We start from the raw sequence: 15,595 nt of genomic DNA, 5'->3' as shown, positions 1-15,595 counted from the left end.
TCCTGGCCTCAAGTGACCCTCTTGCTTTAGCCTCCCAGGTAGCTGGGATGACAGGCACCCACCTGACAGCTATTTTTAGAGATGGGGTCTTGGTCTTGTTCAGGCTGGTCCTGAACTCCTGAGCTCAGGCCGTCTACCTGGTTTGGCCTCCCAGAGTGCTAGAATTACAGGCATGAGTGGCTGTGGTTTTTAATGTAGTTAGTTGTTAATTGAAATTTACTTCATTATTATTAAAACATATACAGAGGGTGCCAAAAATGTATACTTATTTTAAGAGAGAAAAAAACCATATTACATTTTTTAATTAAATCATAACTGTGGACATTAATCCATTTATGGGGTGGGTACAAGTCACATTTGACTTCTGCAATTACAAGAGGTGCTCAATGTGACTTGTATTCATCTTTTATTGTTGCTACATAATGAGTATTGTAATTTTAATACAACTTTTCCTTTTCTTAATATGTGTATACATTTTTTAGCACCCTCTGCGTCTCTTTTTCTCTATGCCTTTATTAAGTTACGGTAATTTCACAAAAAAAACTTTTAAAACTTAAATTTTAGATAGTGAAGATAGACTATTTGTAAAGACAATCTAATCTATAGAGTAGATTACTAGTTGCTCAGGGATGAGGGGAATGTGATAATGGGGTAGGGATAGCTAAGGGGTACAGGCTTTCCTTTTAAGGTGATTATTGCAAATATTAGTGAATATGCCAAAAACTACTGAATAGTACAGTTTGAAAGAGTTGGTTTTATGGTATATGAAATAAAACTGTTAAATATTGCATATTAAATGGTGAAGTGTGGTAAGGAAAAGTGAAGTGGTGATGAAAGGGAGTGTTGAAATTGTAAATAAAGTTGTCAGGAAATCTTGAGAGAGCTGAAGTAGTGAGATTTGGGGAATCTGTTAAAGAGGACTCCACACATTACAGTTAGTGGGAGATCCTAGGGAAGGCTCAACAGAGAAGCTGGAAGGGAGAGAGCAAAAGAGAAAGTAGGAGCAAAAGCATCCAGAGACTCATGATTGGGAGGAGACCATGCAGAGCGTTGTCAGCCTTTTAAAGACCTTTGTTCTTTATAGAATGAGTTGGAAAACCACGCAGTGTGTTGGAGAAGAGAATCTTTCTAATGTTCTAGATTATTCTGGTTGCAGAGTGAACCAGAGATCAATGAAGTCAGCCAAAGGAGAAGGAGGAAGGCCACGCAGGAAAGTGCATCAGCCAGCTTTTGCTACATGGGAGACAGCTACAGGTCTCCTGTGGCAAAGAGTAATATGCTTTTACTTTCATGCTCAGGGTTTCAGCTGATCTAGGTAGTTTGGCTGGTGGCTCTGCTGATCTCAGATGGGTTTGTTCATGAGTCCAAGTGTTGGATGGGATTTGTCTGACCTAGAGTGGGCCCACATTTGTAGCCATGGAAAATGTGGCTTTGATCTTCAGGTGGCTTAGCCACAGAACTTTTGAAGCACCCTTCTCTGACTTGGGGTAGATTTTTATTTGCACATTATAAATGAATAAACTTGTTCTGAAAAATCAAGTGGTTTCCCTCCATTCACCTTCTAGCCAATTGAAAAGCTATTTCTCGGATGAAGATTGCAACATCAAATCCCCACCCCCAGAGTACCTTCCCTAATTTTATGGTCATTGAGATAAATAGAGGAGGTCTTATTTAATATGCACAAGTATTTTGAGAGATAAGTTATTGCTGCCCTATTGCATAAGTAAGGAAACTAAGTCACAGGAAGTATAAGAAATCCATACAGATTCAGATAGCCTATTCAAACTCAACTCAAAACTCAGACCCAATGGTCTGCTAAATTTCCATTGCTTTTTTAAAAAGCCATGGCATTACTATCAAATGAATGCCACGTTTATTACTCTTATAAGGATGCAGCACCCTCTCCCCAGTAATGGGCTTAAGCTAAAGCCCACAAATTCCATAACGCTATCCACCCTGACACTAGCCCGCTGGGCTTTTTTTAGAACTTGGATTGAATCACCTCCTCTTGAGGGAAATTTGAGCTGTCTACTAGGGAAATTACAGGATGTCTGTACTTTCTGGCCTTAAAAGTATAAAATTATCCTGTCATAAAACAGGAAGTTAGGCATCTACTGCTTTTTCTCCTCAAAACAGAAGGATTATGATTTTTTTCTATTGCCTGAGTTCTGGGATTTACCTTTGGTTAGATAAAGATCAGTTGACTCTTTTCTCCATCAGAAACTCAGCCTTTCTCCCCTCCTCAACCATGGCACTTATTATTTGCTAACGTTATCAGAGAACTTGTATCTCCATGGGTACTAATACAATTCCAGTTTGTACTCCACCCCAAATACAACCTGGTAACCTTCAAGTAAGTTCTCACACCTAACGTATTATCTCATCTTTAAAAATTGTACGTGGCCATGCTAAAGAATCAAACATTATGACATATAAGCATTTAGAATGAGAACTTAGTGTTATAAAAACAACATTTATAACAATTTATAAATTATAAACAATTGCTATAAATTTATAACAATTTGACATACATGTGATGGTATATACAATCATCACTATGGTAGGTTGCTATTAGACACAAATGTTAAGCATTTAGGTGACTATAATTTCCTTTAGTTTTATCTGGTCTTCTCTTATGGTTTAATTATTATCACTTGAAACACACAAAGCATCTCTTCTTTTTCTTATGTACTGAACAGGTTAAGTAGCTGATGGCTTGTGAGTGTACAGAGCAGCTAGGATGCCCGAAGACTTTCTATCCTCTTTCTTGCCTTTTTCCACTGTGGCCATGTGAACTCCCTATCTGTCTCTCTCCTGTGATTCCAGATTGTCCCTGGTGTTTCCCTTATGGTGTGCCTGCTCCTACCTCCACCAAATGCTCAAGCAGCCCTCCTCTTGTTCTAGTCCTTGGTCAACTGGACCAGTTCTGGGTCATTGTGGTGCCAACTAGTGCAAGGCATCTTAGGATCAGTAAGTTGCCCCTGGTAGCAAGGTCTTTCTAGAACTGGAGGGAGGAAGATGTTGTGACCATTGGAGCCCAAAAGACTATCTAAAATTCTTAAAATATACTCAACAAATATGATCAGGTACTTAAAAATGCTCAGAGCAAAGGGAATATGCTTATTTAATTTTCATTGCAATTTTGGTTGCAAAGTTGTTTTATATGAGAGATGGAGTTTCAGAACAAGACAAGAAAAATTTTAGCTTTCTGTCTCTTCAGAGCTTTGCTAAAGAACAGAGAGCTAGTTTGTTTTGCCTCCTTGGCTGTCTGGTTCTCTTTAAAAGGATCTCTGAGCAGATTCCTGCTCTGCCCAGACCCCTTTCCATTCTCATAAACAATGCTCTGAAGGCCTGGCCTTAACTCAGACTGGGAGGGGTCTTTGCTTTCCCAAATGTGAGGAGACAAGGTGAAAGGGAATCCTCTAATGAACAGATATGAGGTCATAGAAGCTGAGTTTATCCATCCTCCATCATGCTATTTTCTAAATAATGTTCACACCTGCTCACTCCGCATTCTCCATAATAGTGTGGTTATGTACTCTGAAGATAAAAAGATTAAATAAAACTAAACTCTGTCCATAGGCCAAACCCTGTTGAACAGTCAGAAATGCTCAGTTCTATAGAAACAGACATCTCTATTCCAGCTAAGCCGTCACCATAAAACTGACCTGTGTCCTGGAGATGACTAGCATCCTATCCCCCAAAGCAGAACACAGAGCTCATTTTCCCAAATATGCCAAGACCTCTGCTGAGGAACAGCTAAATAGAATAATCATTGACCAGACCACCTGTGTGGATTCCAAAAGAGTTGCAGGTGCAATTTTTCACAGGAAACGTGGTCTTGGGGAATCACTGGGTTAGCGTGTAGAGTCTGCCTGGGTCTGCCTGTAACCTATGGATGACTGACATAACAATTTGAAGTTCTGTATTTCCTAGACCATTTGCAATTACAAACACTCTCTTTTGCTGTCTCCATAAGTGTATTTGTTCTTGTCCTAGAGAGCAGGGATCATTGGGCTTTCTTCTCACAGATCCTGCGGTAGCTGATGTCACATGATACAGCATCAAATGTCCTTGTTAGGCCTATGGTCACACAGTTGAAATTCTCATTCTGATTGGTAACACTAAATGAGAAGAGAAAGCCATGTGGTTAAATCCCATCATTTTAGCCCACCTCTTCCAGATTCCAGAGTGAGGTTTGTAGGTACTATGCTTGGAGGGATGGCAGTCTGACCAGACCCACATACACCTTCTCTAGAATGACCTCCTTTCCAGCTCAGGCCCCCTCTCCTAAATCTAGCACCCAAAGTCAGCTCTCAACCTACCCTTTCCTGTCAACTCTCCCGTGAGCTTGTTGGGATTTGCTGCCTCTAACTCACTCTTGTGTTTGGTCAGACGCATATCATGGACTCCCCTCCCTCTCTCAGATGGACTGTTTAGTGTTGTATGTGCATTCATCACAGGAGGACCAGGAGAAGGTAGAGGGAGATTGTCATTTTTCCCTTGAGCTCCACCCACTTCAGGAACACCTGGTTGCCTCTCCCACCTCTAATTCTAATGTGGCTCTGCCACTTCCTAACCTGTTGATATTCACCACGTTTCTAAGAACTTTTTGTCCTCTGTTCAACTGTCCACTAAATGGAGAGTAACAAAAGCTTTTTCTATAGCATCAGGTGAATATGACAGGAAATAGCACTTGCAAGGTGTTTGGTTTAGTGCCTTGCATTTAGTAAACACTGAGTAAACATTAACATCCTCCTGTCTGTGGGGAATTCTGGTTATGGGCTGGGGAACTCACTCATTCTCTGGGTCAGCATTTTTATATGAACGCTAGGAATATTATTTTCTCTACCAACATTTACCCATATGGAATGATTTATAAAAAATAGCTCTTGGGAGTTAAAAGTTCATAGCATTAAGGCATAGAAAATCTTTTAATGATAACCTTTCTTTAGATATCATTTTGGGCAATTTGTAGGCCCCTAGTAATAAAATGTGATCTGTGGGTTAAAAGAGACGTATGAGATACACCAAAAGATGTACAAACTATGTATGTGGATTTATTCAGATCTTGATTAGAAAAAAATAATTTGTTTCATGAATGCTTTTCTCTCTCCGTATGAATGTTTGATACTTTCCACAATAAAAGGATTGTAAAAATGTGTCTCAAAGAACAGATGTCTCACAGAAAGATGAAGAGCAGAACAGAGTCAAGTCTCAGCCTTTGAGCTATTCTGGGAGGAACCCATGAATCCCATGTTTGGTCTCCTGTGGCAAACCAAGATCCCCAGAAAAACATGCATGTTCACTTACCTGCCATTGAACACAGAGTTGTCAATCCAACGCCACTTCTTCTCTGCACGCTGGTACATTAGGCCAATAAAATACTTTTCAGCACCAGTTATGTTCTGTAGAAATTTCTAGAAATTAAAAAAAACATAAACAGTTCAGCAGTGAATTCTTTACTGATGCCTCCCTTGAATGAATGGGCCCATGATTCTATCTGGTTCTGAGAAGAAAAAAGGCTGATAAAGAACTGTGGGACTGGCTGGGACTGGTATATACCACCAGCCCTGGGGAGTGGTTGTCAAGGTCCACACGGCATTGTGATCACCCAAGTCTTGTTAAAACATGACTGTGAGCTCTGGCTCTGCAGGTGTGCTATAGGGGACCAAGGATTTGCCTTCCTAACAAATGTCCAGGTGACGCTGAGGCTGATCTCCCAAGAGTGATGGGAAGGGTGGTATACAATCTCAAACAGGTGCTATGCCTGTCTGTGTAGGCATTATTTTCATTGCCGGGGGTTTTATATTCCAAATAAGGTTGAATCAAGTCATAACAAAATGTGTTTATGTTCCTTGAGAACTTAGCAAAGGAAAACAGGAGTATTTAAAAGTGTGTTGATAAAGCAGGAATATCAAGGAGAAATAATCCAATGCTTATCAAATACTTATTAAATTGACACTACTCTAAGACATCTTTGTTTTTGTATTTATGACTCACAAATAACTCTAGCCAGAAATCATTCCTTAGTTCTTCCTTCTTAATGTTATCCTATTACAAAATATATCATTTCACTGATTTTTAAAATTAATTACTGAATTTATGCATTCACCTAACTTTTTTTGGTATTTATTATATGCCAGGTATTGTGCTGGGCTGGGGATCTGGAGACAAATATATTTCTCCTCAAAGAAAATATGGCTTAAAGCAGGGGATGGCAAACTACAGCCAGCAGGACAAATCCAAATGCAGCCTGTTTTTGTAAATAAGTTTTACTGGATGTACCCAGACCCATTTGTTTACATGTTGCCTATGACTGCTTTTTTTTTCTTTGAGACAGAGCCTCAAGCTATCCTCCTGGGTAGAGTGCTGTGGCATCACAACTCATGGCAACCTCCAACTCCTGGGCTCAAGCAAGTCTCCTGCCACCGCCTCCCAAGTAGCTGGGACCACAGATGCCCACCACAATGCCTGGCTATTTTTTTTGGTTGCAGCCGTCATTGTTGTTTGGCGGGCCCAGGCTGGATTCGAACCCACCACCTTAGGTGTATGTGGTTGGTGCCTTAGCTACTTGAGCCACAGGCGCCAAGCTGCCTATGACTGCTTTAGAGCTCTAACAGCAGAGTTGAGTAGTTGTGACCAAGAATTGAGACATGAAAAACTTAACACATATATATATTTTCTGGCCTGTTGAGAAAAATTTACTAGGTAGGTACAGCAGCTGACATCTGTAATTCTAGCACTCTGGGAGACTGGGGCAGGAGGATTCCTTGAGCTCAGGAGTTCAAGAGAAGCCTGAGTAACAGTGGGATCCTGTCTTTACTAAAAACAGAAGAACTAGCCTGGCATTGTGATGGGTGACTGTAGTCTCAGCTACTCAGGAGGCTACTTGAGTCGAAGGGTTGCTTGAACTCAAGAGTTTGAGGTTGCTGTGAGCTATGACACCATGGCCCTTTACCCAGGGAGACAGAGTGAGATTCTGTCTCAAAATAATAAAATAAAATAAGTTTATTGACCCATGGTCTAAACCCAGGATTCTTAATCCTTAACTCTCATGCTGGAAGTCACGCATGGTTTCTAAGGAGATCTATGAAACCATTGGTATTTTATTGAAAATATTGCGTTTATGTAATGTTTCTAGAAAGAGATGTGCATATTTCATCACAGTTTTTAAAACTTCAGTGACCCATCATTTGAAGAGCCATAGGTTTAATAAGAGAAGACAGATGAGTTAACCAGCATGGTGGGGTATCACAGGTGCAATGTTGGGAAATACTGACTGGTCTGGCACAAGCAGAAAGGAGGAAGTGATCATTCTACATGGATTTGAAACTTTTTAAAATAAAGACTATAGATAAGGTGATACTTGAGATGAACTAGGGGAGCAAGCTAACAGAGGATGTGGACTTCCTGGAAGGGACAGCACCAGATCGCAGGCATATCACAGCCTGCACATCTAGGTAACCCCAAGATGCTCCGCATGGCTGGTGCTGAGGTGGGATGGAGGCAGGTTGAGAGACTAGGCTGAGTGAAGGCAAATGCTGGGCTTTGCAGGGCCTGATATGTCATACTAGGAAAACTGGACTTCTATCTGTTTTAATTTGGAAAATGGCAGAATCAGTTTAAAGCCTTAAAGACATGTCTGTTCTGTGGAGGATAGGTTAAGAAGAGGGCACAACTGGAGGCAAGGAGATGAATGAAAATAATTCTGAATAAATCCAGGTAAGAACAGAACTACACATTGTGTGGATAGAGGAGAAAGGACTTGGTTAGCAACCGATTTGAGAAGAAAAAAGAAGAAAAGGCCCAGAATACACCCAGCATTCAATCTTTGGTGGTATGACTACATGCTAGTATTTGAAACACAAGAGGAGGAGCAGTTGGGGTTCATTAAAATTGGCTCAGCTTTGAATATGGTTGAGTTTATGGGACTTTTAAAACATCAAAGTAAAAATTGATATACTGTCTGATGGGGAGAAGGTAGAGCTGGAGATACAGACTTGAGCATCTTGAGCAAACCGTTGGTGTGATGCGCTTTTTCTGGGATTAGCATGGACGGTAAGTGGTGGAGAATGGAAGGATGGAACTTGGGAGGCACCAATACTGAATGGCTGAGTAGGGGAAAAGAGAGCATGAACTTATTACCCTTTCATCCATCTTCCTTTCTCCCACTGCCTTGTTTTAGTTTTCTACCTTAAGTCCTTTTTTCTTCCCACTGGGGAATTTAGTCCTAGGTCTATAGCATTCTGATCTCTGGCCCATCTATTGCCCAGATTTGAAAAGAACCTTCTTAAAAATTCTTCTCAATCATAGGAGGATTTTTTAGAGAAGTGAAGGGATAGAGGGGAGAGAAACAAGAATGGTGTAGGTAGCACAATGCCTGGCACTCAGCAAATGCTTAGGATTTAAAAGAGGCATCTGTAGACTAAAATAAATTACTGTGTAAAATTGATGAGTTTATGGGTTTTGGAGTCTGACAGATCTGAATTCAGTTCTGTGTGTTGTTATTTAGGTGTATGACCTTGATCAAACTACTTTTCTGTGCCCTTGTTTCTTCATTTATAAAATATAGCTATTAACTCATCCTTGGGGTTGTTAGGAGGTTAAATCAGATAATACAACAAAAATCTCTTTGCTTAGTGTTATCTGTGTTTATTACCATGATTATAAACTGCAAACTCAGTTCTATGACCTTTGTTTTTCATATTACTAATTTCATTACTTACATCTTCTTTTTTTTTTTTTTTTTGAGACAGAGCCTCAAGCCCTGGGTAGAGTGCTGTGGCATTACAGCTCACAGCAACCTCCAACTCCTGGGCTCAAGCGAGTCTCCTGCCTCTGCTTCCCAAGTAGCTGGGACTACAGGCGCCCACCACAACGCCCGGCTATTTTTTGGTTGCAGCCGTCATTGTTGTTTGGCGGGTCTGGGCTAGGGATTTGAACCCGCCACCTTAGGTGTACGTGACTGGCGCCTTAGCCGGTTGAGCTACAGGTGCCGAGCCTACATCTTCTTTATTTACTATGCAGAATGGGATAATACATTGACATCTCACTCCAATGAAGTATTCTGTAGTTTTTAAACAACTTTTATACACATCAGTTCATTTGGTCCTTTTATGAACTGTAAATGTCTTAGCCCATCCCCCAGGTACCAGCTCACTCTTGTGCCTTATGGGAACAGCCACAGAGTATGGATTTCTGTAGCTCAGATGCATGAGAAGAACAGGCCCCATTGCTACCAAGAAGACTCTCAGGGAGCTTAAGCTTCTCAGCCAGCCTCCCTTCCCCACCAACCCCACCCTTGCTCCAACAAACTGCCTACCCACTGAGATTGGTGTAGGGTGGGCTGCTTGACCACACCATTCCAATGTTCTTACCAGTTTCTCTGGCGTGTTGACAATTGCCAAAGTAGACCCTTCCCTTTTACAAAAGTCCCTGCTTTCATTCCAGGGTGATTCAGAAGTGGATAATAAAAAACATGTTCCTTCATAAAAGTTCCAGGATTTTGGACAGACTGAAGAGATCCAAAATAAGAAAGAGAGAAAGAGAAAGAAAGTATGAGATTAGTGGTTTGGACTGTGAACCTTGGAATTGAATCACAAAATAGTAGGACATGAGTTTCTTTCTAATGATCATGTTGTTACAAATCAACCTCAATCCAGGAAGCAATTCCACCCAGTCTAAGTGTTTTTCCCTGTCAATAATATAAAGAGAATGAATTAGAAGGTCTTTATGAGCTCCTTGAACAAAAAATCTCACAAGAATCATAATTGCTAAGTCATGGAAGAAGCCCAAGTGCCATTGACCCATGAATGGACCAATAAATTATGGTGTATGTACACCATGGAATATTATGCAGCCTTAAAGAAAGATAGAGACTTTACCTGTTACATGTTTACATGAATGGAGCTGGAACATATTCTTCTTAGCAAAGTATCTCAAGAATGGAAGAAAAAGTATTCAATGTACTCAGTCTTACTATGAAACTGAAGAAGAGAAAATTATAGCCCAAGAAGAAGGGGAAAGGTGAGAGGGAGAGGAGGGGAGGGGGGATGGGTGGAGGAAGAGTAATTGGTGGTACCAGACCTACAGTGCATCTTACAAGGGTACATGTGAAATTTGCTAGGTATAGAATATAAATGTCTTAACACAATAACTAAGAAAATCCATGAAGGCTATGTTGACCAGTTTGATGAAAGCATTTCAAATTGTATATAAAACCAGCACATTGTACCCCATGATTGCATTAATGTACATAGCTATGATTTAATAAAAAAAAATCTCACATGAAAGAAGGCAATGGGAAAAGGTGCTTAGAAATTCAGCACCTGAGAACCTAAGGGATGGAGAGTAGGTGATAAGCATTCACTTTACCTGTTCCATAGCTCCTCGTGGGAATGAAGCTGTCAGGGCTTAGGGAACTGTTTCCAGAAGTCTGTGAGACTAAAATGAAAAGAAAACCTGAAACTCACTGTACAATGTATAAAACACAAAATCATCAGAGTAGGGCTGTGACCATTTGTCTCTGAATTGTAGTGACGATAGGGGACTACTGGTCACTCTGAGCCAGAAATTTTAAATGTTTTCTTTCTTTGGACCTTCAATCAAACTACCACCATTGTTTATCATGCTGAGTACCTGAAGTCCTATGTCATATCATCCTCTTTCAGTGTGATAATAGGTATGAGATGTTGAGAAAAAGAATAAAATAAAGGCAAGTAGTGGAGGAACTCAGTAAGGGAGAGGAAGCCTCTTATTCCTTTCTCACACAGAAGGGCCTCTGTAAGTTGACCACCTAAGCCACTGTAACCAACTGGTCAACATATGGAGGTGGTCAATGTAGGGAAGCGCTCAACCATGGAGATTCTATTGTATATACCTTTAACAGTGTTATCCCTAAAGAGCTGTTGGGAGCACTTCCACCCTAGACTCCATGCAGTATCTTTGCTGTTTTTCCTGTCTCTGGTGTCTCAAAGCCTATATGAAAACTCACAATCCTTCTAAGAAGTTGAGGCTAATTGGAACAAGTTTTAGGACCAAAGGGTTATTGGCAGCAGGTGAACATTCTGGAGATCTCCTGTAAGCAGAGATTGAATCCATTCATTTCTTTAATTACAACTAGGGACTTCATTTTCTTGGGAACACTGGCTGTCTAAGCAGACAGCTGCAGTGGCTTCATGGCTGGTCAAACCTCCTTTCTATGGTCCCAGTTAATTTATTCATTGTGGCTGAAGATCACTTTAATTTACCCTGACACCAAATGAGGTTACTTACATTTTTTTAATAAAATGGACAAATTAGCATTGACTTTTTATTTCAGTCGCCAGTTCATGGACTATTACTGGGACATACTGAACTTCTTGGCACAGTCAGTGGAGATGTCTGCATGTTTTCTTATGAATATGTTCACTACTCATATTCATATTTCTTTCGTGTTCCCTTAAGTGATAGGAATTATGCCTTCAGACTGGGCCATTATAGAGTCTATGAACTTGGGACTAAAATAAAAACTGAATGCTAATTTACTGGTTTTCATAAGGAGAAAACAGATCAGCTAGCGTTTACTTCTTATTTCATGTCCCAGTTCATGGACTCTTTGTAATACATAATAGCCTGTTTTTTTTTCCTCCCTGCTTTGGAGTTATAACTGAAAGAACCTGATAAATATTTTGTGAATATATTCTCCATATGGCTCACTGTACTAGGTATCTTAGCTGACGCAAAGATGAATGGAAAATGGTCTTCCCTTAAAGATGTCAATAGTAATATGTTAAGAGGAAGCGTGAGGGAGATCTCTGGAAAAGTTTCCAGAGGGTGAGCCATGCCTTACTCAGGTCTTCATCCTCCATAGCTTCTGGCATGGACCTTGTGCTCTACTGATGATGGTTGATCAATAGCTCCTATTTTTTTTATTCTTCTATTGTCCAGCATAGTACTTGGCATACAGAAAAGGTACTTAATACAACCTTTTTTTTGGTGGTACATAGACTTATTATAATAATTCCTTACAGGTATGTACCCCTCACCCCTTCAGAGTCTAGAAAGCATTTCTACATTTCATTACAATGGTTACAGATAAGTCACTCTCACACCCAGGAGATTTCAGAATCAGAAATCTCCTGAGGTCTGATATTTTTCCCCCATCTATAAAAGGAAGAGAATTAATTATAAGATTTTGGTGGATGCTTTGTGCAAAAAAATATTTCTTGGGAAAGGAGGCCATAAGGAAGGCCTCTAAGAGCTGTGCCTGGGGAAGCTGGGTGGTAGAGAAGAGGTGCCCCCCACCCCAAGGCATGTTACCTGTTCCGTAGCTCACTGTGGGGATGAAGCTATCATTACTTTTGCCAAAAATCTGTGGGACTGAAAAGAAAATCAGCTGTTGGCTCAACCCCAAATGTGGCTGCATGACAAATATAACAAACAAGCACCACTACAGGGATACCAGGGCACTGTGACTATTAGTGGGGAATATAGAACTCTCTGACTCAGTAAGTGGAGAAATATGTGCGTGATATATATATATATATATATATATATATATATGTATATATGTGAGTACATTCACTGACTCATATTCATATTTCTTCCTTGCTTTTGTAAGTGATAGACACCTTCAGATTGGGCCATGAGGACAGCACCTCTTACCCAACTGCCTCCTACTCACATTTCCTTCCTCATTTATTTTCCGTAGGACTTCTATGGTAGGAGAAGATTCTACCTCTGAATTACAGTAAAATCCTTTGATATGAGGCTTTTTTACTAAGCATTTGGATGAATTAATTTATATGTACATAGAGAGAAATTTATCCCTCACTTAAATCCTGTTACCTTATAAACTGGAGCTGGATTTTCAGATTTTAACAATAATAAGCACTTCCAAGTATTTTAACTCAGATTACCCAACAAATAATTCCATAATAAAAGCTTCGTGTAGGGTTCTAACCATCCAACATGGGTCAGTTCTGTATCTAGGACATACACAAAGGAACCTGGCCCATCATGTGAGTTGGAGAGTGAAGAGGGCATTGCCAATTACCCTTGGGTTGGGTTGGTTGCCCTCAGGAAGACAATTTTGGGCACTTATCCTTTATGTTCAACCTTGCATTCTGAGAGAAGAGTCAAACAGCAAGATGACATGGAAGTTAGGCAAGAGGTTGCCCAGATACTTACAGTACAGCAGAAATAAGGTCATTCCAACAACTTTAAGCACCACTACGATAAGCCCAGAGATTATCATGTGCCAATTCATGATGGAGATTCAAGGATTAGATTTCTGTTGGGATTAGAGCACAACAGAATCAGAATCTGGGGACAAGTATGTTTTTCACCAAGACACATCCCAGCCTCTTGCTCAGAGCACCTGTGTGAGGTTTAGAAGTCAGGTTTGTCATTGATAGGAACAAGGAAGAGACAACATGGGCTCCAGGTGCTGATAGGACCTTGTGCTGGTTGGAGCCTTTGAACTTGGCATCCCTTGCTCTAGGCCTCAGCCCCTGTTCCCCTTTGTGGCATCCTAAACTCTAATAAGTAAATCCTCTCTCTTTACTTTCTAGGTAACTTAACTAAGAACTCTTAGGTTCCCAAGGACCTTAGTTTGTAGTAATTGTCCATACTGACTTCAGTTTTCAGAAGCCTCAGTCCTCAAAGTGTCAATGTTTGGGGACAGGATAGAGAGATGTCTCTAAAGGTGTTGGTGTTGGGGAAGAGCCAATAGTCTTCACAGAGAGGACAGACAGACAGACTTACCTGCTCTCTCCCTGGAAGGCTGGGCTGGAGCAGATGTGAGTCTTTCCAGGGGCCTGAGATTGGTGTGGTGGGCACGGGCTCTGTCTCTTGAGAATACACTCCTTCTGCTTAGGCAACGTCCTTCCTTCCCTGTGGTCTCTTTGTCTTGGTGGCATCTCAGAGCAAACACTTCTTCCTGTTCTTGGCAAAGGGAGCAGGCGGGGCAAAAAAGGGAAGGGAGTCTCTAGCTGTCCCTGTAAGAGGAAGGTGCCTGAAAGGGGACTTCTAGTACAGGAGAATGTTTTGAGGAAAATTTGAAAAATAAAATACTTCAACAAAGACTCATTCTACCCCTGTGTCTGAATCCCTTTGAAATATAGTGGGAAGCAAATGCAGTAAAATGTTAACAAGTAGTAAATCTGGATAAAGAGTATCTGGAGGTATGACATTTCTGCAAGTCTGAAATTAAGTCAACATAAAAATGTTAAGAAAAAAAAATCCAGTTGAAATCACTAGTGTTAGTGAGCAGGGCGTTGGTGTTCCATTCTGTCCATTCACTGTCATCTTTGCTGGTGCCCTTGGACCCTTCTCTGGCCCACCTGCTCACCTTCCAGACTGTTTGGTGAGTATTCAGCATTTATTGAGTTTGGCACTCCACTGGAGACAGGGCTGGGGGCAGGATGAGCAAAGTCTTACTGTAAAGGAATTTTTATTACATACTAAATTTGAAAATTTCCTCTTATTATGCAGTAGAATCTCTATATGTTAACCACCCAAGGGACTGTAACCAACTGGTCAACCTACAGAGGAAGTCAACATAAGGAACTGGTCTACTGTACTGATACATACATGTGGTGCATGTCACATCTATAAAAATTAGGTCAATTTAAGGAGATGGTCAGTGTAGGGAGATGGTCAGGGTATATACTTTCTAAGTAACTTAACTCAGGACATTCAGCTGGTGAATGCCAGATCCAGGAATTAACTCTAGTACTAACTTTAAAATTTTATTCTTTTCTTTTTCAGAGGGTATTTCTTTTATTATTAGTTTTTAATTAAAATTACTCTGTATACATTTATGGATACAATGTGATGATTAGATATACAATGTGGAATGCTTAAATAAAACAGATTAACATAGCTATCAGCTCAATTTTAGAAAATGAAAGTATTGTATGTACTATGAATGTATTGTATATACTAAAATGAATGTATTGTATATACTATACAATGAATGTAATATATAAATCATAACTATTCTTATTCACTAGAAAATTACCAGAAGATTCATAGTTCACCAATTGTTAAGTAAATCACATGCTATTATACCTGAATAAATAAATCATATGCTTTTACTTGAATACTGTGCACATATTAAACAATATATATGATTAAAATGTATATTTTTACATGGAAATACATCTATAACATAGAGTTACTTTATAGTTTACAAAACAATATGCACAATATAGTTTAATTTTTCTAAATAAACCACTATCTATCTACCTAATTATCTTTTTACCTCGTTCATCTTGAAAGTGCATACCCTAAATTGCATGCATCTTTGTAAATATTGCTAATAATTTCTTTAGGCTAAGTCCTCAGAATGTAAGTGCAGAAAAAAAGGACATTTACAGTTAGAGGGCTTTGAAACATTTAAGTCGTGTTTTATTTTACCTGGAAAATCCTCTGGAGGTTTTTTTTTTTTTTTTTTTTTTTTTTTTTTAATTGTTAGGGATTCATTGAGGGTACAAAGATCCAGGTTACACTAATTGTGTTTGTCAAGCAAAGTCACTCTCATAAATGTGTTCCTCCCCCAAGAGTTGTGCCAAACACCATAACCCCCCAGCCCCCTCCCTCCTTCCCT

General features: G+C 39.9%; 1 protein-coding gene across 2 annotated transcripts; it reads right to left on the bottom strand.

Annotated features, from left to right (window-relative positions):
• Positions 1-4,009: 4,009 nt before the first annotated feature.
• CLEC5A (C-type lectin domain containing 5A) lies at positions 4,010-13,253 on the bottom strand. 2 transcript variants are annotated; one of them, XM_003791560.2, is made up of 6 exons: positions 13,174-13,253; positions 12,304-12,363; positions 10,378-10,446; positions 9,381-9,517; positions 5,314-5,420; positions 4,010-4,124 (listed from the first exon to the last, which is right to left on the bottom strand). In XM_003791560.2, exons 1-6 carry the CDS (start codon positions 13,250-13,252, stop codon positions 4,010-4,012), a joined length of 567 nt encoding a protein of 188 aa, XP_003791608.1. In that variant the 5' UTR covers position 13,253. The 2 variants fall into 2 exon arrangements, with proteins under 2 accessions (XP_003791608.1, XP_012661713.1); XM_012806259.1 differs by lacking the exon at positions 10,378-10,446 and having other exon boundaries at positions 13,174-13,252.
• Positions 13,254-15,595: the final 2,342 nt, after the last annotated feature.

Source organism: Otolemur garnettii, unplaced genomic scaffold (genome assembly GCF_000181295.1).
Source record: "Otolemur garnettii isolate 467f Iridium unplaced genomic scaffold, OtoGar3 scaffold00049, whole genome shotgun sequence".
Classification (NCBI taxonomy): domain Eukaryota; kingdom Metazoa; phylum Chordata; class Mammalia; order Primates; family Galagidae; genus Otolemur; species Otolemur garnettii.
The sequence above is the reverse complement of the archived record's forward strand: the minus strand, read 5'-3'. Positions and strand labels throughout refer to the sequence as shown.